This window comes from Gavia stellata, chromosome 3 (genome assembly GCF_030936135.1).
Source record: "Gavia stellata isolate bGavSte3 chromosome 3, bGavSte3.hap2, whole genome shotgun sequence".
Lineage (NCBI taxonomy): Eukaryota > Metazoa > Chordata > Aves > Gaviiformes > Gaviidae > Gavia > Gavia stellata.
This window is the reverse complement of record NC_082596.1, coordinates 44,411,382-44,437,018: the sequence shown is the minus strand read 5'-3', so window position 1 is coordinate 44,437,018 and position 25,637 is coordinate 44,411,382. Positions and strand designations below refer to the sequence as shown.

The following is a 25,637-nucleotide window of genomic DNA, read 5'->3' as shown; positions in this document are numbered from 1 at the left end:
AAATCTTGGAGAAAATTAACTGTGGGTATAAAGGTGTATCAGATTTAAGAATATTGCTACCTATTTAATATTAAAATAAATTTCTAAGTTTTTCACAAAAGATTCTACTATCATTGTAGCCCTTTTACAAGCAGTGAAGAACTGGAAAGAGTGGGGAACAGAATAACCTTTTCCAAGCTAAATCTGCAGTCTAAAAAGAAAACCTCCATTGTATTTAGATCCACATTTAAAGATCTTCTAATACTAAATTCCTCTCCCCATCCTGTAATAATATTAATAGCTGCCATCAAGTACGGAAAAATTTATTTTCTTCTTGCAATCAGGTCAGGATCACTCTCTCTAGGTAAACTTCCCAGTCTCTAGCTAAATATTATAGCTCTAGTTGGCCAACAAAAGCTGTACTCCACACAGAGACTTTTAAGAGTATTTCTGAAATATGGGCTTCCCTTACAGAAGACTTGCCACCAGAATGAGCCAGTAGATATCTAAATAATTAATTTAAAAGCAGAAACACTGCAATAAACTTGCTTGCTCTGCATATTAATACATCCTTCAGAATCAAGGGGGAAGAGAAGGTATCACTAACAATTCTTTTCAAGTTTAAGTAGGAGTATTTTTTATAAAACCCCTGGAATACAAAAGCTTACTCCAGAGGAATTAAATATGTTTTATCAGTGTATACTACCTTCATCAGACCAAAACCAAAATTAAGAATCTTCAAGACCACAAAATCAGGGATGGGATGAAGAAAGAAGATAAAATATCAACAATGAGAAATCTGAGAATGGGTACCACCACCTTTCACTTTCATTACCCTAAGTAAAGCACAAACACAAAGACCGTAGTACTTACTAGAGCCCCCCTTTCATATCAAATCAATGTTAAGCATTTAACACGTATCAGTCTTGCTGACTTTTATAAGATCCTCTTAACACCTCACAAAAAATGGTTTTAAAGCACTTTCAGTTTCAGCTGCTAAAAACCAGAATCCTTACACTCTCCTTGAGCACAAATGAAAACCTCCCACTCTTAGCTGAATTCACATCGATATCCACTCTTCTCCGTATGACAGTCATATGATTCACAGATCCCTAATAACTCAAGGTCCTAAGTCAGCAGTAACTGTCAACATGTGGTGGAGAGAGGAAGAGAGTCTACTGGACTCAATCCTTGCCTTAAAACAGACAGTATGTCAAGGTCAGATTATTCAGGCTAACTTCACCCTCTTGACAGGTCAGGAGGCCAACAGGGAAAACTAAAAAACCCTGTACTATATATGGAAGACTTAGCACTTCTCTGAGTTCAGCTGGACAGTATTATAAACCAGCCACTTCAAGCGCTAAATATTCTTTTGTACTGCATTAAAGTTGTCACTGAAACTAAGAAACTTTACTACTAAGACAACATGCTAAGAATATATATTACTATTCATTTTGTGCTAAATGCTACACGTAACCATTCCCCCACTCCCAGCTGCTGGAAGTTCAAATAATCTTTAGAGACATGAAAAATATTTAATGTGTTTAAATGTAAAATTTGAAAAGGAAGATGAGGGCAGTATTTCCTAACATGAAGAAAAGCAATCAGTCCAGCTACTTGAAAGCATTGTGTCACTCTCAAACACGCAGCCGTTCCTACTGCATGCACACTTGGTATCTTACTGACCATGTTGCAAGGAACTAGATCTCCCTACCAAAATAATACAGAAGTAATCAAATTGGAATTCTGACAAATTTGCTTTCTAGGCAAGTAAAAGTTAACACTCAATAATAAAAAGGCCTGAATTTTAGGAAAAGGAAACATAGTTTTATTAATTCCTCACCAGTTGTTTAGACATACAAGATGAAACAGAAGCTTGGCAAGGTGCCTTTAAAAAAATATACTGCTTCATTTTCTACTTGGGTTAACAACATTTCCAAAGTAACAAACTTTTCTGTTTGCACGTTGAGGCAGACTGAAGACACTTGAAAATAAGGCAGAGCATTAAGGCATGGGTCCAAAGCAACCAGACTGTTTTTATTTTGCAAATGCTGTAAACATATGAATCCATAAAGCTGTATTACAATATGCTTTTGAAAGAAGCTTTGAACATGCTGAAGAAGCAAGCACATTTCAATACCTACCTTGAAGCTTCGAGACAAAGGCTCTGAAAAATACATCATCACTAATATGCCATTCTTACCATCTTTTGAACAAACTATTTTATAATTTATATCAAGCTTCCCCTTTGACAAACAAAAAGGTTATTTTCCTTTGGTGTGCAAGTACAGTAAGATTTACTTACCACAGCGAGTTGTGTCCGTGATGCTACCGTATGAAACACTGCAGGCATCATGAGAGATTCTTCTACTTTCAATTCCATCTCATTCTCTGCTGAAAACGTGGTTTTGGGGATAGCAGGTGGACGTTCACACAAGATCATTTCTTTGTTGAATAAAAAAATTGGGTTTGTATCCTACACTCAAAAAGAAAATGAAACCAAACACTGAGTAAAGGCAACATACTGTTCAATCACCAATTATTTCATCATGTGGGTAATGTGTCTTAAGAACACATTAAAATCTACACATATAAGCTGAATACATAAACATCTGTTTCACAAAAGAAAGCCAGCAAACACTACACTACAGAAAAATACTTAAAAATCCCTTAGTAAAACATCTTTTTCTTCCCCTATAAATGACAGTTTAGATGAAGAATGCAGTATGCACTTACTGTTCCAGCACTGTAACTACACACTCTTCTGTCTGGTGCCATACACTCTCCTCCATTGACAACCAGTACCTGGTGCTGAATAGCAATCTTATACTTTGTTTGAATTGCATGTTTCAGATCAGCCACACTGGAAAAAATGTGAAGAGAAGACGCCACTATCAGCATATTTGTGTCTCTAATTTTACATATTCCTGTAATAGAGACAGGTGACTTGTCTGTGTCAAAGCAGACCTTTTTATTCTGCACAATGACATATTTCCAAGTTTTGTAAGTCCTGTAATGTGTTGCATTCTGGATATCCAGCTAATAACCTATGAGCTAAAAGAAGACAGCCTCTGCATCACTGGTAAGTCACCAGCAATCTTTTTCCAAGAAGACACATAGCATACTGAAATTCTGGATTAAGTCACATCAAGCATTTAGGATAACAACTGTAAAAGTCATATTATATTCTTTGAATATATACTTTATGAACAAACAGCTGACTTATTGAAACCCTAGAAGACCACAACAAGAGTATTAACACTTCGTTATGCATAACATCAGCACAACTTCACCTAATCAACTCTGATTTACTGTATATGAAGTGCACTATAGCACTCAACAATAACAGGATATTAAACAATCTATCTATATAAGCATTACAGACACTTAATGTGGAAACAGTAAATCAATAAACCACCCATTTTTGTTCACCATCCTCGTACCTTTAATTCTGGGTGATGACATCTTCACATTACTGCTTATTTCAGACAGTTCTAGACCTTGTCTTGAAGACACAGGCAAACAGCAAACTAAACAAGAATTTTCTAATATGATAAAGTAACTGACCCAACACACTGGGGTAGTAGCTGTGCAAAGGTGTTAAAAAGATTCAGAGTATCAAGTGAATAATCAATATAAGCATCAATGGTTTTGGTATAACTGGCAGTAAGCATAACAATGGTACTGGCTATATGGTACTTGAAAAAATAAAGATCAGTTATCTAAAATATCCATGATTCAATATGATATAATGAATTCACCACAAACATCTTATGAGCACAAGCTTGTACTCACTAGCTGTGTTACAGTAAGCATTCACCTATCATCTCCATGGTCTTTGGGAAGATAGCTTGGCCTGTCCATGTACAAGGAGACAGGCAAAGAACCCAAGAAAGTTAAGTCTTCCTAGAAAGAGCAAGTCTCTATATACAGATATACAGAATAAGTTAAACTGTTCAACTGAAGAGTCTTGGATTTTGGGTGGTTCAGCCATTGGAAAGCTTCTTTCTCAAAGAAGTATCCAACTGAGCATGAAGTTGGGCCCATACCAAACTATTAGGCGCTTCGCCTGGCAGTTCAAGTGCTGTACCTCACTCACCACGATTTAGGAAGAGAATGTCTCAGTGTACCACACAGCATACACGGGTGCTAACACATCTGCAAATGACCCAGCAGATCCAGAATGGCTGATATGAAACACTATTTCATGCTCAATAATACCTGAGTGTCAGTGGGCTTTGCAGAAGAGCATACAAAAACAATCAGTGTAGACAGTCTCAAGGCCCTTCCACCCCAAACAAGGTTCAAAATCCAAATTCACTTGTTTAGTCATGAAAGTTACAAACAGGAATTCAGGACAACAGAAACAATGGATACGAGCACAAAATCCACAATAGAAGTCTTTCAAGCACAATTACTTGCAACTCATTCATCACCGATAGAATATGAGGACAGCAGGTAAGTGTGGCTCTTGCTAGCTGCAAGGTATATGGGCTATCATGGTATTATACACGATTTATTTATTAGATCAGAGTTCCGCATGAGAACAAGATAAAATGATCCAGTACATCCAGTATATCTAGACCTCTCTAAAAGCATCTTTACATTTGCAAAGTGCTTTTAATGTGCAGTGAAAAAAACACAAATAGCAAAGTTTCGGGACTTAACTGCAATTCTGTAACACTGCTAATGTTTCAGGCAGCTGAGCATTCAGAAATTCGTGTTTTACATATAAATCTCATTAAAACATTTTGGAGCCTTACAACATAGAACAGAACCAACTTTTACCCATCCTGGACATGAGACAAAAACCTATATGCCAGCTCTTTACCATGCAATTTAAAAATATTACAAAGTGCACATTTTCTTCAGGATGAGTATATAGCGACAGGAGAAAGAGCAATCTGCGGAATTTCTTCTGTGATGCCAGTCAGTAAAAAATAAACCTTTTACAGAGGAATCCTAAATAAAAATGCCATCCAATAAAAGGTCACAGAAGATCAGAATTCATTCTGACCATTTTTCCAAAAAGCATCAAACATAACACCAGACTCAGCTAAGAGCAAGTCATCCTCTGTCACTGCCACGGAGAGTAAATAACCTCTCCACTCCTTCATGGGACCTCAAACACACACAATCACCTGCAAGGCATTGAAAACGCTAATAAAAAAAAAATTTAAAAAAAGAAAATTCATTCAAATACATGAAAACCTAGAAGGTAACTACATGGACATACTGAAAAACAACTGAGTATCGCCTCTCCAGAACTCTGTATACAGAAAGTATATATACAGTCTTTTTCTTTTAAATTTAAAAAACAAAGAATATGCAACTAATTTACTTTCTTACTTTTGTACAGCCAGCTCCGTATCAAAGGTAAGGGTAGTTCCAGTGTTGACCAGAAATACATATAGCTTCATGATGATTTCTTTAGGTCTCTGAAGTTTATAACTTCCACTGCTAAAATCATTTAGAAACTGAAAAAGATTCAAGTGTTAATTTCACATACAAGACAGACATGTACATGCTTTTGAAAAAATACTTTTAGATATACAGCAGGTGAATACATCAGCTCTCATAGGCCACAGTTCTTTATCCATTACTAAACATACAGATGCTCCTCTGACCAGAAACATAGGCAAGGTAAGCCTCCACATATGCAGATAGTTAGGAGAACACATGAAAATATACACTGAGGAGAATTAAAAAAAAAAAGAAAAAGAAAAGACAACTTTCAGTTGCAGAGGCCACCATCTCAGATCATTACCTGGATTTTCTCAATTATGAAATACATCTTTAAAGCCCCAGATACAGTTATTTCCAGACATCTTTTCTAGATTTTACAAACAGCAACATGATCTATGCTGTAAGTCTTCATTCCTCAACTTAGAGCTACAAAGTCTATCTGCTCACTACTATCCCTATCCATAGTTTTTTCACTGAGACATGTGGAAGCATTAGCAAAAAATAAAAATAAAAAAAATAGCTAAGACTATGTAGATTTTCTTTTTGTATCCCTCCATTATTAAGTAATAGTTTTAAAAATATTTTCCTGTTTTCAGCATTAGCTAAATCTGTAGCTACTTTGCCACTAATAGCAAATATGGAGTGATCAAGACAAACAGTGCAGTCCAACACATTGGACACATTTTCAGTCCTGTGCTCTACAAGCATCTGGACAAGTGACTATAAGAACATGTTTTTCCAGTGTACATAACAGAAGAAAAACATTGAACTGCTTTGTAAAACTGAGATCTAATCTGAGATTTTATCACTGAAACACTCCGTACTTCTGAGCCTTTTTCTCTTCTCCTCCACAGCAGCTTGGAAGTTTATGAATTATTTCCTCCACACACACTAAGAAAGCTGCTGCAGAAGTACAACTAGCACTGCAATCACTAATGACCTGAAATTTTTTTGATGTGGAAGGAGTCATGGAAAGTTAAGCTGTAGAAGTTTTAGCCACTCAGCAATATTCTTATATCATTATAAAAAATGACTTCTTGGATTAAATTACTTTATAGGAAGTATAAGATGTCCCCCTTTCCCTGAAATATGAACAGGACACACACCCAAGGTCTACACAGCTAATTGTATTATTTTAAAATGATTCTGAGTTCGCATTTATCTCTCTGCCTACACAGAGAAAAATTGACAAAACATAGAGAAGAGTAACAAAACCACCATTAAAATGGGGAAGGGGGAGAGGCTTTACCAGAATAAGATAACCAGAAAGTCAAAAGAGCTTTCTTTCAAGAGAGTGGCATTCCACACACTTTTCAAGTATTACTTATAGTACATAAACTAGTTAAAACATGCATTGTCACAAGGCTTCAGAAACAGAACCATATCAAATAAAAAAGCCCCAGTTAAATAATTTGATCTGAATTGAGTTTTGTTGTCCTTACACTTGAACTCTACTGTACTCAGTGACACCAATTCCAATTTATATTGGAGAAAGAAGAATATACTCTATAAACAAAGTTATTGGATAGCCAAAAACTGCTGAACCCCAAGAACAAGCTAGCAATAATTTATTACTAAATTCTTTGGGCGGGGTTTCAGAATTAATCAGTCTTACACGTAGAGAGACTTCTTTTCACAAAGCATATATTTTTGACTGTGGTCTTAGTAAAATTAGAAACAAATGTGTTAAATAATACAATGCTTAAAGCAAGCACCTTGGAGCAACCACCAAAAAAAGCTCTTTCCCACATAAGCAGAGTAAAAGGATTATATAGTATCTAGTTTTCATATAAATATTACTTTCTAAGCTCAACTGATATTTAAAGGGAGAATCTGTACAGAAACCTCATGTACATAAAGTGAAATTTTAATCAAACATTTCCCCCTCCATACCTTAACAATAAAGCTAACTATTTAAAACAGAAAGAAAAACACATTATCAACACTACCACGCATGCATCAGCGGTCTCAAACTTTTTAACTTCAAGCAAAGAAAGAATTACCTTCAGGCACTATATGAAGCTACCACCTTCTTCAAATTCAACAGCAGAATAAACGCACACATTCGCTTTACTTGATTTTTGGCAACAAAATAGCATGGCTGTTCAAAGCCAGAGAAGATCTGCAAAGAAAAGATACAGAATGCAACTACAGGTATTATTAAAGTATCAGGATTTTATGGTCGTCATTGCATCTAATCCAGAGATCAGTGTATGTCGATGCCAGAAAGAATAATTATGTGGTGGTATTTATTTTTTTTTTATTAACAATGCTATCCAGTTACAAGTCTGCTCAAAATTGCTATATACCTGAGCATTTTTGCCCGTAAGTTCAGCTTAAAATAACCATTGGTGATATTCTTCAGTATTTACAAGGAGGCAAAGTTAGTTCACTAAAAAAAACTGCTTGTATTTCCATTAACTGAAAGTATTTTTCAGAACTGGTGCAGAATACTGATATGATGATGCTAAGAGCAATACAGAAAGTCATAACAAAATGCAATTTATGTAAGAAAATCCAGTGTAAAAAGGCACACAGGCTACTGCTGTTGAATTAACAGCTTATCCTGCAGCAGTATCCAACAGATTCCTTCAGGAATCAGCACCACCTTCCTTACCTGAAACAAGGTAACCTTGTTTGTTAAGTCATTCACCTACTTTCAAAACATTTGTTAGATTTCTATTTTTTAAATAAACTGAAGGTTCCCAGCTGCTTATCACTAACATCCTTGCCAAGGGCTTCCTCTCCCAGAACAGCTGTTTAAATTACAATTGAAACTACAATAATCAAAATGAGCCAGGATCAAAGGTGGTCTGTTTAGGCTACCCTAGTTCATTTTAACTATTGTCAGTTAAGTAGCAGTGCCAAAGGAGAATGAGCCCTTGGCAAGGAAGGTGGTGATGAGGAATTGGGCTCAGGGCAGTCAGGCAGGTGCACAAACTCTCAACTGCAAACAAACATTATTTCTATCATGTTAATGCCCTAGCAAGCTTTCTGAGAAGATGATCAGGCACTATAAAGGGTGATAATCCATTACTAAAAATAGGTTTGCTGAAGCATGAAAACCATTAGAACATGTAGATCATTTTATAAACCTCATGCTACTAATGGTAAATCAAAAACACTTCAGCCCAGATTTGAAAACCTTATGATAAAGGAAAAAATTACACAACTATTACATACATTTTACATGCATGGAACAGATAGCACTTTGTTAGGCTGTTATTTGAGCCATTATCTTCCTCCCTCTTATGCACTCCCTCCTTCCTCCTATGCAAAACGCACGTGTCACCTTGTCAGAAGCAAAGGTGCAATAAAAGCGAAAAAAAGCAATGTGTTTAAATACCACCACTGGAAAACCAGTAACTGCAGTGTCCTCTTCCAGTTTAGCTATCAGCAGTCAGTAGTTGTACTTGAGCAAAATAAATTTACGAATACTTGCTTTAGATCAAAGTAATGCACGTTAACATGAATAACAAGAAACTACTGAAACACTTCTGCCACAAAGTAGGATCACACTATAAACCCTATTCTTCTAATTCCTTTGCAACCATTAAGAAGTCAAGAAACAAGTATTGTTTCCTCCACCCAACATTTCAACAAACAATCCTGAGGGAACAGAGCTACACTCACACAGGCAGGACAAATTTGTATTAGGTTACTCTTTGAAGAAAAAAAAAAGTAGAATTAACCCACTACCAAGATTGTGACAAATTTCAGTGAGTACTTCCAGGAACAGAGGAATCGTGTAAAGCAAGGTTTCAGAGAATACATGCCTTTAGCACCAAGCTCTTCTGCAGATTCACTGGTGCCCAATAAAGGCAGGCTGCTGCCCTCCTTTCAGCAGGAACTATGTTGAGTGTCTCCTTCCAGCTGCCTGTTTTCACAACATCGGAAGAAACTGCATTTTGAGAGCTCTCCCTAGTCTTGCATCTCTAGACAATATCTGGCTGAGTCTGGCCAATAAAGTCCAAGATTAGTTAAAGGGGGAGAAGCATAAAAACCAGTCACAGTTGCCTAAGTCTCTTTTCTTTCAAAGGTCAGGTTACAGCAGACTATTGCAAGCAAGGTCAGCTACATATCACAAATTAGCCTTTAAGTTTGTTCCCAATATTCAAGTATATTATGATTCAACAGTAACACAAGTTTTTAACGTAAGCTGAGAGTGAAAGTCAGGCACCATCAAGCTTCAACAGAATATATCCATAAACACATACATTTTATCGTTATGTTTGTGTTACCTCAACAGGCCATTAAGAGAATTTCAGGCTTTTTTACCACTACATTGTTACATCGTGTTACAAGTTTCAAGCTTTTTAATGTTACATTGCTGAAATTATTTTAATTTATTTTAATAGAGGTTGAACAATTACAAAATTTGACAAATACTGAAGAAGCTTCCAGAATTAATTAATAAGATTTATATTTTGTTACATTAGCTAACAAAACATCAAAACCAGCCATGAATAGGTTACAGTGGTTATAACATTTATTTCACTGCTCTACATTGTATTTACATTGCAATGGAATTACTACATCTGCTTCACTTCATTAAAGTATTGCAAGCTTTTCCTATCCAATATAAACTCTTCAGCAGCCGAGTACTTTTGAAGTCTGTGTTGATCGATACTTCCAATACACGTTGTTCAGAAGTTTTGAAATGTATCTTATTTAATTCAGAACACATTCATTGTTATATCTGTAAAAGGAAATTAATGCCTGTTTACAGACCTTTCCTTTTTGTAATTACAGTACAGGTGTCATGGGTTTCACAGCACTCCACAAATAATCCTATGGCTACATTAAACATCCATTTCTGCCATTAAGTGCAGAATCCCTACTCCATTATCCAATTCTAACTGTTAACATTCTTTCATGGTACAATTCTTTCCAACTTCACAAACTCAGACACTGAAATACGGCATTCAGGGCAGGACAAAGACAGAAATCAACAATTATATTGTTTTGGATTTAAAGGGGCATTATCAACTTCACTTTAAAGTCATTAAGTTTCCTCTATGATATCCTGATATTTAAGTTCATGCACGTTTTTGACATCTCATTTCCCATGCCTCCTTTATAAACTGGATCACAAGCTAAACTTAAGCAAGCTCAGTTATTAATACATTTTTCTTTAACTACCTGGAATTTAAACTGAACTATGTCAAAGTCATGGCTTTCCTTTAAACCCAGTGGTTTAAAATCTTCTACAACAGCAACATGCCGGCAGCATAAGGTACCTTGCTTTTTGTGCCTGGGGAAGTACTGCTTCGCATCTGTACAGTAAGTGACATATTTATCAATGCTTTATCTCCCAGATCATAGAGGACCAAGAGGCCTGAATCCTTCCCCCTCTATGTATATCTCCAGGTTGGAAGGGGCTCAACTCTGAAAGCAGACAGAACTAGCTTAACTACCTAAGCAAGGCAAGATTCTCGCTGTTCACTCAGAAGCCTACAATTCCACATTGCTAATTATTAGACATTCACATAGCTCTGTAGGAACATCATCTGTATGCTGCTAGTAAAGGAAGTTTCTCTTCTCTTACTGTAGACCAGCTGAGGCTATATTGCAGGTAACAGACAGTGCCTCCAATATGAGTCATAAATGTTACCCCGATCACAAGGGTCAGGCATCAGATCACTGCAGAATTTCTGCCCGTCAAAAGGTCAATTCATCTGAGGCAAAGGCTGACGAGCCTATCCCATGCTTAAAAGACTCAACTGCTATTCCTCATTCACTGAATATCTTATCTGGAGAACATCTCCCCTCAAGCAGAATATACCTTTATCACCTCTGGAGATGGAGAGCCAACTTTGTGGAACATTAACATCTTATTAAGCTGTGCTTCATTTCCATACAACAAATCTTAAGGTTTGCCTTTGAGATGCTGCAGTTCTTGTGACATGACCTTTCTATCCTCTCCTTTTAGAGCAGGATTTCCTGTTTCATTTCAACTTAGGCAACTCTATAATAGACAAAAGGTACAAGACTAGTGCAGAATGTTCCTTCAAATTCATTTTGTTTTCTTCTACAAACCTGTCTTCTACCTCTATTTCCTTTGGTTTTTCAGGTGCCCTTCTCAAAAACTGCTCTCTTGCTCCAACCTGCACACCTCACCTCAAAAGCAAAGGATTTTATAGCACATAATCCTAGTATCAAAGGAAAATGAACATAGAGACTGAAGCTGAATTTGAGGAAACAAACACCTTCCTTTGAGGTAACAAACACCTTCTTTCATGTTAGTTGTAAGATCATCTCTAAAAGCAGACTTCAAGGAGCTTTCTTCAATACTGCAACCAATGCATCTAACCAGAAATATCTTAATTTTGCAAAACACTACTACCACCACCATAAGAACAAACAGAATGACCTCATTATGAGGGCACACATTCTTAACTAATGCTTTTAGCGACATAAACGGTTTAGTTTCTAAAACACAATGCAAATGCATACCCGTACCTGGACAAGTGAGTGTTGAAAGGAAACATGCTTTAAAAGGCACTTAAAAAACTTAAAGTAAAACTTTTTTTTTAAAAAAAATCTTAAGCTATGTCATGAATAAATAGTAGGGCTCCTCCTGACCCAGTCGCAGAGAATAATTTCAACCTCCACCCTCCAAAATAAATTTAACCAGAAGACCACATCTAATCACCGAGATACAAGTTACTGCAGGTGGAGAGCCTATCTCCGCTTACCACTTTATATCAAAGCCTACAAACCTCATGTTCAAGCCACACTGTAATCTTAAAGAAAGGCTGTCAATCCCTGACATCTGTAAGATGCCATCTGGAGCTCTATTTATACTGTGTTGAGATGTGCATCAGACACAGAGACAGTTACTAATTACAGCATCTCCAACAGTCACGGTGTTGTTAGCAGCTCTCAAACTCAGCTGCTGGTCAGTAAAGAAGGTCTTTTCCACTCAACACAAGAATGAAACTGCAATTCTGCAGAGCAACCAGAAAACATGCCTAAGCCCCTACTTCCCAATTTGCTAAAAAGGAATTTCAAAACTCAGTAATTCAGTATACAGTAATGCATAGTATAAGTGGCTTCCCCTCCCCCTCTTTAAAATGAATCATTTTACACAACACCAACTTAAGAGTTATATATGACCACCATATTCAGAGTTGCTCCTGCAACTCTGAATTACATGGAAGCTCCTCATTCAGCAAAGTAGGTGCAGCAATACCTTCACAGATGCTCAACAACATCAGTGGTGGAACAGCAAGGAGATCAAAAGCAACTGCATCTGGGCAGGTAAGAAAACACTGTGCATTAAAGAGTAGCTTTGAAATTGGTGTCGCCCAAAACAGTGCAGCTTCTTACAAGTTCAGACACAACTTACATAATGAATTCTAGGAAAGCAATAGTTTCAAACGTGTTTAAGAGGCAACAAGCACATTATTATGCAGTGTCATGATTCCATACATATATTTCAAATCTGAGGGTTAGCATATATTTACACTGCTCTTCTCACTGATTTGAGGAGCTGCCAAAACACAATCCACATAATGGATCAGACAAAAGCTTTTCTCCTCCAACAGTAAGAAAAACTTTACCACATTTTTCAAAACCCCTCATCTCTTACCTGACCGAAAGTGAAATTTCTGTGCCTCAGTTAACAGGTACAAGTCAGAAAACAAACCAAGGGTTTCTGACATTCTTATTGCTAGCAAACAGCTCACAGCCTGTAGAAGTACCCTTTTTTCTTTCTTTCCTTTTTAATTGATGGAAACAGTCTTTCCACAGCTGTCTGCAACTTGGTCTTTAACAAAGTTAACTGAAGGTTTTGTCAGCTTTTCTTTTTAATGTATAATTTTGCAATTTCAAAAACATATGTAGACTAAAAGCCTCCCTCCAATTACAGAGATTAATACATTCACTTTGCAAAGAATGGTGCTCTTGGGTATGTGGAGCTTCAGGTGGTTTTATTCAGTTTACTGACTGACTCCATACTGGTGAGAAGATTCTCCCTGTAGACATATCCTTTTTAAAAATAATTAACATATAAAATCTTACAGTGCTTGCAAACAATTCTGCAAGAAACAGTCAACAAAAATTCCTTTATTGCTTACATCAAACTCAGACAAGTCGGCACCAATGCTTCTTTCACTCTCTCTCTGGTTAACCAAGACCACAATCATATAAACACTGGTTACAGTAAGAGCACCGACTTAAAAATCCCTTTCCTCAGCCAGTTGTTGTTCTGCTCCTCTCCCTGCACCAACATTCAGTGGTGCAACTTTCAATACTTCTACGGAGTAAACTGCATTACTTTGCTGTAACAAGTTAGAAACAGCATACTTCCCCAGGTTACTGCTAGCTCAAATTAGTTCCATGATCCAATTCACTACGTAGCCCCACAAACTGTTACACTACAACTAAGGCTGGAAAGAGGCTGATGAATACAGGGGGTGCCAAAGATCAGCACCATCATCCACGAAAACAAGTGAGAATTTCCAGAAGGCATCATTCACATTCCTAACTGCCCATGACATCAGTTATTAATACATAATTCCTCATAAATGGTAACCTATTAAAAAAAGCCAGTATCCTCTTAAAGAGAAGGCTAAGATAACTCAAAAATAGGCAATTACTACAGATGCAACTGAGGACCAGAGTTTCTCAAAATATAGACTATGAGGCCACTTCTCCTGACCTCCCCCCTCCATTATACCATCGCAATGCTGCAAGTTGTTTTTTTCTCTTTTATGGGGATAGTACAAGGTAACTAAAGGATGAAAGCACAGAAAGTAAGACTGATTAAATGGCATTTATTTCACAGGAATGAAAACACTACAGATAAAAAACAAGGTAAAAGATTGGCAGTAATGAAATGTACAACAAAGAAAGATCCTTGTGATTTAGTCTGATTGCTTACATAAAAGTCACAGGTTCTTCCTTAATTAATTTCTATTCATAAGCAATCATATTTTAGAATAACATTAAAGTTTTCCAGTAATAAGGAAATCCACCACCATCCTGGTAAAATGTTCAAATGATTACCATCTTCCAAACTTGTTTCAAATTTTTTACTCATATGGATGTTTATAAATTTAGCATTTGAACTTTCACACTCTAAAGACAGAATTTCTCTAATTTCTCATTTTGCTGTTCCTTATAATTCACGTGTCACCTATGAACCTCCTCCTATTTATCACCTTTTTTTCCTTCAGTGATATTTGAAATAGACAAGTAAAGGACCACCAGTGACATGCAGAGTCATCATAACCCCACCCTCCCTATGAATACATACTCAAAAATCACATCTAGATTTTTGGCAAATCAGCTTACTACTCTATTTGCATGTTACATAGTCACAAATCACCTTCAGATCTCTACTGGCATCAATCTGAAAGAACATAACGGCAATGTATTGAGAAATGAGAAAAGCTGCAGGATGGGTTTGAAGAATATTAAATTTTATCTTATCTCAAAAGGGTGTTTAGTAATTTTCAACTGCACTTCTTTACCTCTCTGGGACAAATCTTTAGTAGTTTAAAACAGTTAACAAAGTGCACTAGTAAATCCCTTTAGGGAATATTGACAACTTAAGAACTACACAACTTCACAAAAAAAACAAACCCAAAAAAAAAACCAAACCACCCACAACCATTGAGATACAGTGCCGTTGAGGTACTGGTTGTGTTGTCTGCAGCCATAACATGCATGTGAAATTGTTGTTATATTACATTTGCTTTTTGAAATTTATATGTATGTTATCTCTGAGTCTTTCACATAACATAAGTTTACACATTACACCCCCTCTTTTCGTTCAGACAGAATTGAGAATTGAGTCATACTTTCATTTTTGTTTAAAGAAGCGTTCACTCTGTTTGAATCAAGTCTCTTTCAATCAGTATTTGTAAAGAATACCACAAGTATTTGTAAAAAAATATTTTTAATTATAATAGACAAATAAGTCATCTTGAGTTTACTAGCAGAATACTTCCAATATAGCATAAGCATAATATATTAGAAGAGAGCTAGTAGTCCAGTTACACAATATATTCTTACATAAGAATCTCCACTTCATCTGAATTTATTAAAAATACACACTCTGGAGGATGGAAGAAAAACTGTATAAATAAAAGCACCAGTTTGTCAGTATGAACTGTCTACCCTAGGCACAACCACACTAAATAAGGATCAAATAGCCACACTTTTGACATACCAGCACAGCTACTTGGCATCAACAAACCCAAAATAAAATTTGAGATAAACCACTGACACTTAGAGTCCCTGCAATATCAGGAAAACACCATCATTCAAATGATAAAGAGCAAAAATTGCTGCAGCCATATCTGCAATATATGTAATAGACAAAAGAGCCTATTTTACAAAATGTAGCCTGAACATACTCAATTATACAAAAAGTGGCAGGTAAGTCAATCACAAAAGAGATCCTGAGCACTAAATCAAAATAAAATTTGGGAATTTAGGAGCAGCTGCCTCAAATGTTGATAGAAATCGGATCTCAAAGTGCCATTCTTAAGAGAATTTACATTTTAGCTTTGCTAAGAGTGGTCTGATTTTTGAATCCATGACAGAAGTAAAACTTTCCCCTTTAATTAGTTCTTCAGTGCTACTTTCTACCTCTAACACACACATTGCTTTCAATCTGTTCAAACCAAAACCAGCATACTAGCTTTTCAAGCACACCTTTAAGAATAATAATGAAGATTGATATATTGTGTTTCAATCATACAGACATTAGTTTCACCTAATCCCTCCAAATAAAAAAAACAGGCAATTGAAATACTGAACACACTATTTCCCCACCACCAAACCTTCCCTACTCTCCTGAAAAAGCAAACATACTGTTTCAAAAATAAGTCTTAGTAAGAAAGTATGAGCTATTTCATAACAAGAAAATAAAAGTTCTGAAAATTTCTTAAGTCAGAGACCCATTAGAACATGTCTTAAGCAGAGCTGCTCTCAAATATTCGCACATCAGTCTGCTTACTGGACCTATGGCATTACACAGCAAGACAGATACAGGACATTTGGAACCCAACTAGTCAACAAAGCAGTTTTACATTTTCCTTTCAATCAACAGGTAATCAGTACAGGTCAAACAGAAATTCATATAACACTTAAACAAGTCATTTCACATAGAAAGCAGGCTACCATATTCTACAACAGCTAATTTTCTAGATGCACAAACTACTAGAGATTTATATATAGCACACTGCAATAATTTCACCTTGATGTGATAAAGGCAGCAGGCCCAGCTGCAAAATCTGTTCCCAAAAGAAACTGTCAACATCTTGGATGCACATAAAAAGCTAAGCTAGCTGTTGCTTGAGCTGGTAGTTTGAGCTCAGAACCCTACTGGAACCATGGACTGCAAACCTGAACAACAAATGGAAAATACACACCTGAAGATGGACAGAAGACAAACAAGAATTGCCCTGACACCCCAGGTGGTTCTCCTGACCAGCCAACAGTAGCCAGCTCCATCTAAATCTCTGAATGAACATTTTGTATCAATAAATTTGTTTTGATATTTCTATCTACGAATGCCAACAATTTAGATTTAGATATTATTTATGTATTATTAGCAATTTAGTTATGCTCAAATCCCATTAGCAAAACACAAATTATATCCACTTCCAACCCTGCTTATGAATGGGGCTAGAAATAGCTGATACATGGCTACGATGTCTTACAACTTCTCTTTCAACTGAACTCAAAACTAAACTAAAAGTGACTCTGCAATATGAATTAACTCATAAGCAGACAAGTGACTTTCACAATAACCACAGAATCCTAATTAGCTCACAAAAATCATTGTGAGCAATTTCTCTATCACCAATAATCACGCTGTAGTCTTTTACAACAAAGAATTCATGTAAGGATCTTTCAACTTGTACACTGAAAAATCAGCTACAAAATAGACACTTTGTAATTCTAGCAATTAGATTAGTAATTTACATATTAGTGATACTTTTTTGCCTGATGGTATCAGCGCATTTAATCAGGTCCTGCAGTATAATACAATATTATTATGTAAGTTGACATTTTGTAATCAAATGTTTGCTACTCCATAATACTGATCATCAACTTTGCATCAGAATGCTAACTATTAGTAAGGTCCTTGAAAGTAGCAGGATATTAATCTTTTTTTTTTTTTTCCTCTTGAGAAACTCCTCATGTAATATCATTGAGCTGTGGACCAAAATCAGCAGCTCAACTTTCTTGAGCAATATGCATATGCAAAAGGAGACACATGACTGCTTGGACACTGTCCAAATGACTCTGAAGTAGCTCGTGTGACAGCCAGGTATGCACGCTATAGTTTTTCATTTTGACTTGCTTCACTTTACCACAGTATGTGAATTAGCCCAACCTGTGCAATAAAAGTCTCAAGACCCTCACACCACTGTAAGCCAGTCTTCCACAGAAACTAACTGCTAGCTTAAAACCAACTAAAGACTTAACACACTGATAACAACCTATCCTACAGGATAACATACAGAAAAATTCTTTCAAGCGATCCTACTGTAACTGCCACTCTCTTATCAAAAAGAACAAATTGACATTTGTGACTCCCACCCACCCACATACACTCACACCCTACTTGACCAGAAAAACTGAAATGCTAAGAAACACACTAATAGTTTAGAAATTATATTTTCCACCTGAATTTTTGCAAGACTACATAACCTTAGCTGTGTTCAGACAACATGCAAGGGACAAACAATGTTTTAAACAGACACCACAAAAGACCTCAAAATAACCCTTACCCTCTTCTCCAGTCAGAGTGCAAGACTGCTGCACACGCTTCTAATTATAAATATGGTAACATGACATGGGGAGAGAGCCAGCCCCTCGAATATGATCTCAGGGACTACTAACCCAAATCTGTGCTGAGCACAAGGCTAGATCAGCACAATACAGTGTAAGATAGGTTTGCTTTTTTTTTAAATCTACAAAACACACAGCTACTTGTACAAAGTGTACAACAATAATATACTTCCAAAGTGCAATTAGGTGTATCTTACATTGATTCATTATTCCAGAAGATCCAGTTTGTATTTCCAGCTCTGTAACTGGCACAGCCGAAGTCTCTTACCTCACACTCTTCAGTAAGTTGTTTTCTTTACTACTCCCAACATAATAAAATAAAACTATTTTGAGTTCCAGACAGCATTTAGAATAAGTACAAATATATCCTCTGCACACTTCATTTAAGCTAAACTTAATGATGTTTAACCGTATAATTTCTTTCTTGCTAGTATTTGCTTCTTGGCACTAAAGTTTATGTTAAAACACTAGATAACAGTAAAGTCCTTTCTTCGTGTGCTTCATCTTCTAAAAACTTCCCAAGATACTAGATATTAAACATTCTTAAAGTTCATAACGTAAATATACCATAATAGCACAGAAATTTTCTTCAGTGTTATGAAGTATTTGTAGTGTCTCGTATTCCTCACAGTACTTCCCAGCTGTATGAACTCCAACTGTAAGGAAGCATTTTTTCCATCCTCCTTACCTCTCCAGCACCACTGAGGTATCTTTTACCATGCAGTCAACTAACAACTTCAGAATTGTAAGTTCTTCCATAAAGCCAATGGCATGAACTACTTCTAACTCACATTTATGTGAGTAGCAGAAAAAAAATATTCTACCTCTGCATTCTTTTCCATGAAGAAATAAAGGTGAAAGCTTTAAATACAAACCATGGGGAATGGCTCACGGACAGAACATACCACTCAATTACTACAGACAAAAAACAAGTAACACAATTCAAAAAAAAGCTATGGCTATAAGAGAACTAAACTAACATTTCTGGGTTGGTTCCAAGTATCTCAGGTTCGTAAGAGGACTAAACGAACATTTCTGGGTTGGTTCCAAGTATCTCAGGTTCAGGGATGATTTTTTTCTTTTTTCATCCCTAGACGAAGTTAAGTAAGAAATATGAATGTTACAAATATCAGTTCATTTAATTTTCCCAGTATTCGTATTAGCATTTCTACCTCTGAATCGCTGTCAGCCAGAACTTTGGGGAGCACTGAGAAGGAAACGGCAGCACGGATCAACAAAACAGCCTGAAAGTCTACTAGAAAGCAGTAAGGAGAAACCGACGGGAAAATTCAGCACACGACATACGCCTCCTCGGGAGCGGAAACAAGTAAACAACCGAGGGAAAGTCAGAACAACGTGTGTAAACACAGCGCTTCTTCACGGCGCTCGTCCGACCGCTGCCGACGGCGAGCACGGAGGCACAGCCAGGCTGAGTCATTCCTTGTACTAACTTCACCGCGGATCCCTCGCCCTGGCAGCGGAGCCCTGGGCAGGGAGGGAGCACCCCGGCCCGCCCGGCGCTGCACCGCCGCCGCCGCGCCCCGCTGGGAGCCACCGCCCCCCGCTCCCCAGGCTGCGCGGGGGTCACCCCGACACCGGAGCCAGCAGCGGGATCCCGGTCCTCCCCGTCCCGTCCCGTCCCCTCCCCCCGCCCCACCCCCCGCCTCCCAGCTCTTTGTCGCCCGCCCCACGGCTGCAGCCCTGCGTCCAGAGCCGGGACCGCCACCCCGTGCCAAGGCCGCCCGCCCGGTAACGGAGACCCCGCCAGCGGGGGTCCCCGCCCTCCGCCCGCGTAGGAGGGGCCGAGACGAGGAGCGGGGAGACAGGGGGAGCCCGCGCCTCACCCAGTGCCACTCACCCGAGGGTCCCGCGGCAGCGCCGCGCATCCTGCGGCGGCGGCGCGCCCCCCCCGCCCCGCGCGGCCGGGCCCAGCGGCTTCGCAGGGGCACTCACCGCCTCAACAGTCACCGCGCCTGGGCGGGAGCGGGGAGAGGCAGGGGGCTGGCGGACGGGGAAGGCGGCGCGGGGCCAGCGGGCAGACTGAGGAGCGCGGGGACGGTGAGTCCTGGCGCAGCCGCCGCCGCCGCCGATGTTTGTTATTGTCGTCAGCCGCTTCCGGCACCAGTGCATGCCGGGAGAGGGCGGCCCGGAGGAGGAACCGCGGGGCGGAAGCGGCGGCGGCGCGCGGGTCCGGGGGAGGCGGAAGTCGCGCCCTCGCGCTCACCCCGGGAGACCCCGCGCGCCGTTGAGGCGCGAGGCGGGCGGCGGTGGTGGTGGTGACCGGCGGCCGTTAACCGGCGGCTGTTAACCGGCTCGGCCCCTGGGGATGCCGATCCGAGGCCTCCCCGGCGCGGGGCCACTAGGCTGCCTAGGCCTTACCCCAACGCGGGTAAGGAGGCGGGCTGCTGCCTCCGCATCTAACAAACGTGAAATTAATTTCTCCCCCGGCAGGAGAGGGAGGCGCCGGGTGTGCGCACCGCCCAGGCCGGGCTCCTCTCGCTGCCTCCCTGCAAGGGCCACCGGGAAAGACTGGGGCACCTGGGGGGACTCACAGAGCTCTTGCCACAAAGCAGATCATAAGCTGGCGGGTGGGCCTCTTATTCCTGAGAAAAGGAAAGTGAACGTTGCACACGTTACTTTCAGGTTTCTTGGTTTTTTTAAGTTTCTTTAGAGGCTTAGCCCACTGAACCTTTATTTGAGGTGAGGACATAGCCACCTAAATCAGAGAAGAGCGGATTAGAGAGGGGTGCAAGGAAGCATCTTGTTTCACTCGCAACTGCAGGTGGGGGTCACGATGCTGGAGTTAGGACATCCTCCAGCAAAGATCCTTTGAGCACAGCGTACAGCTGGATCATACCTTCTCTGCTGCCTCACCATGACCTCTCCTGCTTCTGTAATATACACCCTAGGCAGCAAGTCATGGAATATAAGAAATTCAAAGCACAGTATTGCGGCCAGAATATGCAGCAAGCGCATCAGAAGAGGAATGCAAAAGAAGGTGCAAGCATCTCATTTTCAGCCTGCAGGACAGATGCATTCAGTAAAATAGCTAGGTTCATTATATAAAGCATTTTCTTCCTCTTACCTAAAGTTTCCCCTTGGGCCTCTTCAAACCTCAATACGCACAGCCCTTTACCTAATTTTATTTTTTACTTGTAGTTCATTAACTTATAAATCTACTACTTTTCACAAGCTGGACCAAGGTTATGGTTTTCACAATAAAAACTTAGTAGCTACTACTGCCAGGTTGAAGAGCTTCCTGTCTGTCTGTCATGTTAAAGACAATGGTGAACAGTCACAGCCTGTATAGACAGGTATTTGTTCTTGGAAAACGCCACTGCCATGGGCTGTTGAAAGTCAACAAGGCTTCACTGCCCCCAGTTGCCACCTTGTGGCACCTGCTAAACAAGTGCTCTCCAGTTCTTGCAGCTTGTTGGGAGACGTCCTATTATCCACATTCTGAAAGACATCTTTGGCACTTTAGACTACAACAGTGAATGGAGCTGAGAAGACATCAGTACGCTGATGAACAGACATAATGGGAAATACAACACAAGTTTCTAACAAAGCAATTCAAGGCAGCTTTTTGTAATATAACACTGATTATGTCAAAGTTAAGTGTTGTTTTAGTTGTACAGCTATCAACAACTGCTTTTTGCATCTCCTAAAATGGTTTTCTCCTTTGTAAATTCTTTCAATGTGATGAAGGACTACACTTTAGTGTGAAGGGAAGGACATCCAGCTAGAACTTCACAAAACAAGTGCCGTACATGCTAGAAACAGGGAGGTAAGCCAGAGGTGAAAAACAACTTTGAGGTTTAGTAAGCCTAAAGCACCAGTAAGCCTCATTAAACTTGTCTTGAGGAGATACTACCGAGAGTGACCTCTTGCAGTTTGAGGAGCTGAGAGATCAGCAAGAGAGGCAGCAGTAACTATTTAAACGCTGAAGCTGCAGCACCAACAGGGTTTGTAGTTTTCTGACAAAGCACCTCTGCCACTCAAGCTCTCCGCAATTGCATACAATAAGGCTCCAGGCACTTAAGCATTGTTCAGTTTTTTACAGCACGTGTGGGACAACTGTTGATTCGAGAGGCAGCTCAGGCGGGACTGAAGCAGGAACTGGGCAGTAAGCAAAGCGCTGCTAGCAGAGCAGGTTGGTCTGGCTTTTTCTTGTAACATTTCATTATGTTGCTTCCCCTCAAAGTGATCCAGAGCCACTTCATGCCAGGCAACTAATTACAGGGTTTTTTCATGAGCCTGTCTGAACAAAAAAGTTTAAAATTGTATCTAGCACTTATATCCTGAAAAAAGCAGTATTTTATGAAGATTATTTTGCTCCAGGATATATGAAAAGAAAGGGTTAAATGAGGGTTGCTGATAATTCTTCACATTTTCAAAGTGCTGTACCAAATTTAGGTTATTATTCTTTCAACATACTGTTTAGGATTCACCTGTATATTTTTTTCACTTTCTGTAAAATAGACAGGAAGGTTGAAAGAGTTTTTCACTGTGTGCTTTTAATTTTGGGTGCTAAATTTGGTATACCAAAGAATGGGTCTCTTTTAAAATACATGTTTATGCAGCTGTAATCAGGGAGCAAAAAGAACAGGCTGCTCTGCAAGGGAAGCCAAGGCTGGCACCAAGGCAGGCAGGGGCACTGTCATGGATAAGGGGCACAGTCCCACAATACCGGAGTGAGGTCTGGTAACAAAAACCCAGTTCAGCCATCAGTTCAGTGACTGGCGGATATGTCCGTGGTGAGGAGGCAGGTCTGGGGTAGAGCCAGCACAGTGCAGCAGTATCAGTGGGGTCACAGCTGCAACCTAGCTCAAGAAAGGGCCAAGGCCAAGGGCTAAAGCTTGAATGCAGCTCCTGAGCAAAGGGGAAGCAGCCTCCACACAGCGCTCTGACATCAGCCTGACCAGGTCCCATGGCCACACTGTGTCAGAGCTGGCCTTGAGCAGGGGCAGCCAGGCCCCTTAGAAAGGCAGAAAGGGTTGCAGAGCCTGTTAGTGCTTCCAGGGCTGTGACAACTGCCATTACTGGAAGTAGATTTATAAGCAAAGTTAAAACACCGTGTACATACAGAACCCAATATGAAATAAACCTATTAATAGGTAAACCTATTTCTGTTACAGATTACCATCTCCTTCTTATAGGCAATCTCAAAATTGATTTATCTGTTATGAGTATTCATTCCCCAAATTTTTGTCAAATTATATGCAGCCTAATGCCTGAACATGGTAGTCCATTCTGCCTTAGCTGTTGCATTCATGACCCCTTTTAGCTTATGCAATGACTCTGCTTCTTTTAATTTAAATACACACTTCTCAATAGATTTTGTATATTAAACTGGATACTGTAAATGTGATTTATAACTAAAAATTCAAATTGTAAAACAAAATTATGCATATAAAAAATGGGAAGTATGGCTGATTAGCTGCTACAAACTCTGGGGGTGGTGGATTTCTTCAAGTCAAGAATGCTTTTTGAGAGAGAATTATTTAGAGAAAAAAAAAAACCAAACCCACAAATTACCAATTCCAAAAGAAAATTAGGAGAAGGGAGTTAGTCTGAGCACTCCACTTTCTTCCGAAAACAAATGGGACAAGGGTGTGAAAAATCGTGTTTGATTTACAGTGTGTTTTAGGAAAAACATTGAGTGTGAATCTAAACTTTCAAGGATTACAGTGGCTAATTAGTATCATACCATTACCTCAACTGGGCAGTTTCACTGTCAACCATTTAATTTGTTATGTGTTTCTCTCTGGAGATGTCTGTTCACATGTGGTTCCTTAACACCTCTTAGTTTTCTCCATGGCACCAAATAAACTAAGCCTCTTGAGTTCTGCTCTCAGAAGTTTATTCCCATAGTTCATCTGTAATACTCTAATACGCCAAGCACCCCTCTAAAATTGATAACACCAGGTCAGAAAAATTATTTCGTTATCAAACAGAGAAGTAGCATATCAATCTTTCTGTACAATTGTAATCTGCCATGACAGTATGGACCAATGCTGTCAGTATTTATTTAGTTCCAAATATACTTGAAAAACCATATCTTCCTATTTTCTTTAGTTCTACTTGCCATAAATTCTCCCTGTGTACTTCTGCTTTCCTTACAGTTGCTATCTTCACCAACTTCCCTTCTTGCCTTTTTTTTCCCCTCCCTTTTTTTTTTCTTTTAGTATTGGAAATAGCTGCATTCACTTCCCTGCTAAGCCAGGCTGATGTTTTAAATCCACATTCCTTCCTCCTCTGTTGAGGCTTTGTGGCATCTTGTAAAATAATTTTGAACAGGTATTCATTTTCAATTTAAGTTTTCCTACAACTAAACAATTTAATCATTTTAAAGAATAGTAATTTTTTAAAGCACAAAGTATTTATTCTGTTCTGAACTGGAATGTACAAAGTAAACACCAGTCTCCAACAACACATGTTCTTTTGCATGTTAGGGAGAGATACTTCAAGAACTTCAATTATCCTTTAATGTAGCCTGGGACAGGCAAACACCAAGTACTATCTCATCTCTTGCTTCTTTTCCAGAGCACTGACTGGTCCATAAGCTTTCAGTAATTTAGTTTTGAATGGTCAGTGACTCAGGAGCAGCTGATGCCATTTTTGAAAGCATGCCACTCCCTCTGACCCCTTTATGGATCATTCCTAACCAGTGATTTTAACATTGTGTGGCTTCCCAATATGTTTCAGTAATTCTGACTACACAGGTTTTGAATTCGTAAGTGATTTTTCTTGTTTATTGCCAGAGGTCCTTGCAGGAAGGGGATAGTTAGCTTCAATTTAACATTTAGGTCATGAGATCAGTTCTTGGTCCTCGGCAGAAATATTCAAAGAACATCAGATAAAACAGTCAGAATGGACATACCCTCAGAAGTGGTTAAGGACAAAAGCTCTCAAGGGAAAACAGGCAGGCTGAATAATCCTATAAAAATCCCCTGCTGCACATTTTGATTTCAGAGACCCCATTTGTATAATGTAGCAACTGGACCTTCCCACACCACCACCTCTCCACAATGCACAGATGATACTGAATGCAACAAGGCCAAACAAGTAATACACTGAAGACTACACGGAACAACAGTAACATTGCATTTATAGAAAGGTATTCTGTATCAGCATTACTGAATATTTACTGTTACTGAGAACAGAGTTCCCATTTTTTACTGTGTAGCAGCTTAGCAGCTTTGGTTTTTTATATTAAAGCACTTAAGTCATGTTCACGTACACATTCATAGTCTAATTCCTGCTAACAATAAAAATAATTACATAAGCAGATATTTTGGTTGAAGAAGTTATACCAGGAATTAATTTGGCCTGCATTGCTAGCAACCTGATTTATTTTTTTTACAGTTATATCA

General features: G+C 38.9%; 1 protein-coding gene across 2 annotated transcripts in view; it reads right to left on the bottom strand.

The window, feature by feature from the left end:
• RB1CC1 (RB1 inducible coiled-coil 1) overlaps nucleotides 1-5,405 on the bottom strand; it is a 64,003-nt gene extending 58,598 nt beyond the window's left edge. For both annotated transcript variants that reach the window (XM_059815228.1, XM_059815229.1), the window contains exons 1-3: nucleotides 5,329-5,405; nucleotides 2,716-2,842; nucleotides 2,285-2,455 (exon numbers count right to left, since the gene is read on the bottom strand). In XM_059815228.1, the coding sequence (XP_059671211.1) occupies nucleotides 2,285-2,455; nucleotides 2,716-2,842; nucleotides 5,329-5,399 (369 nt within the window). In that variant the 5' untranslated portion in view covers nucleotides 5,400-5,405. The remainder of the gene's footprint in view (nucleotides 1-2,284; nucleotides 2,456-2,715; nucleotides 2,843-5,328) is intronic.
• Nucleotides 5,406-25,637: the final 20,232 nt, after the last annotated feature.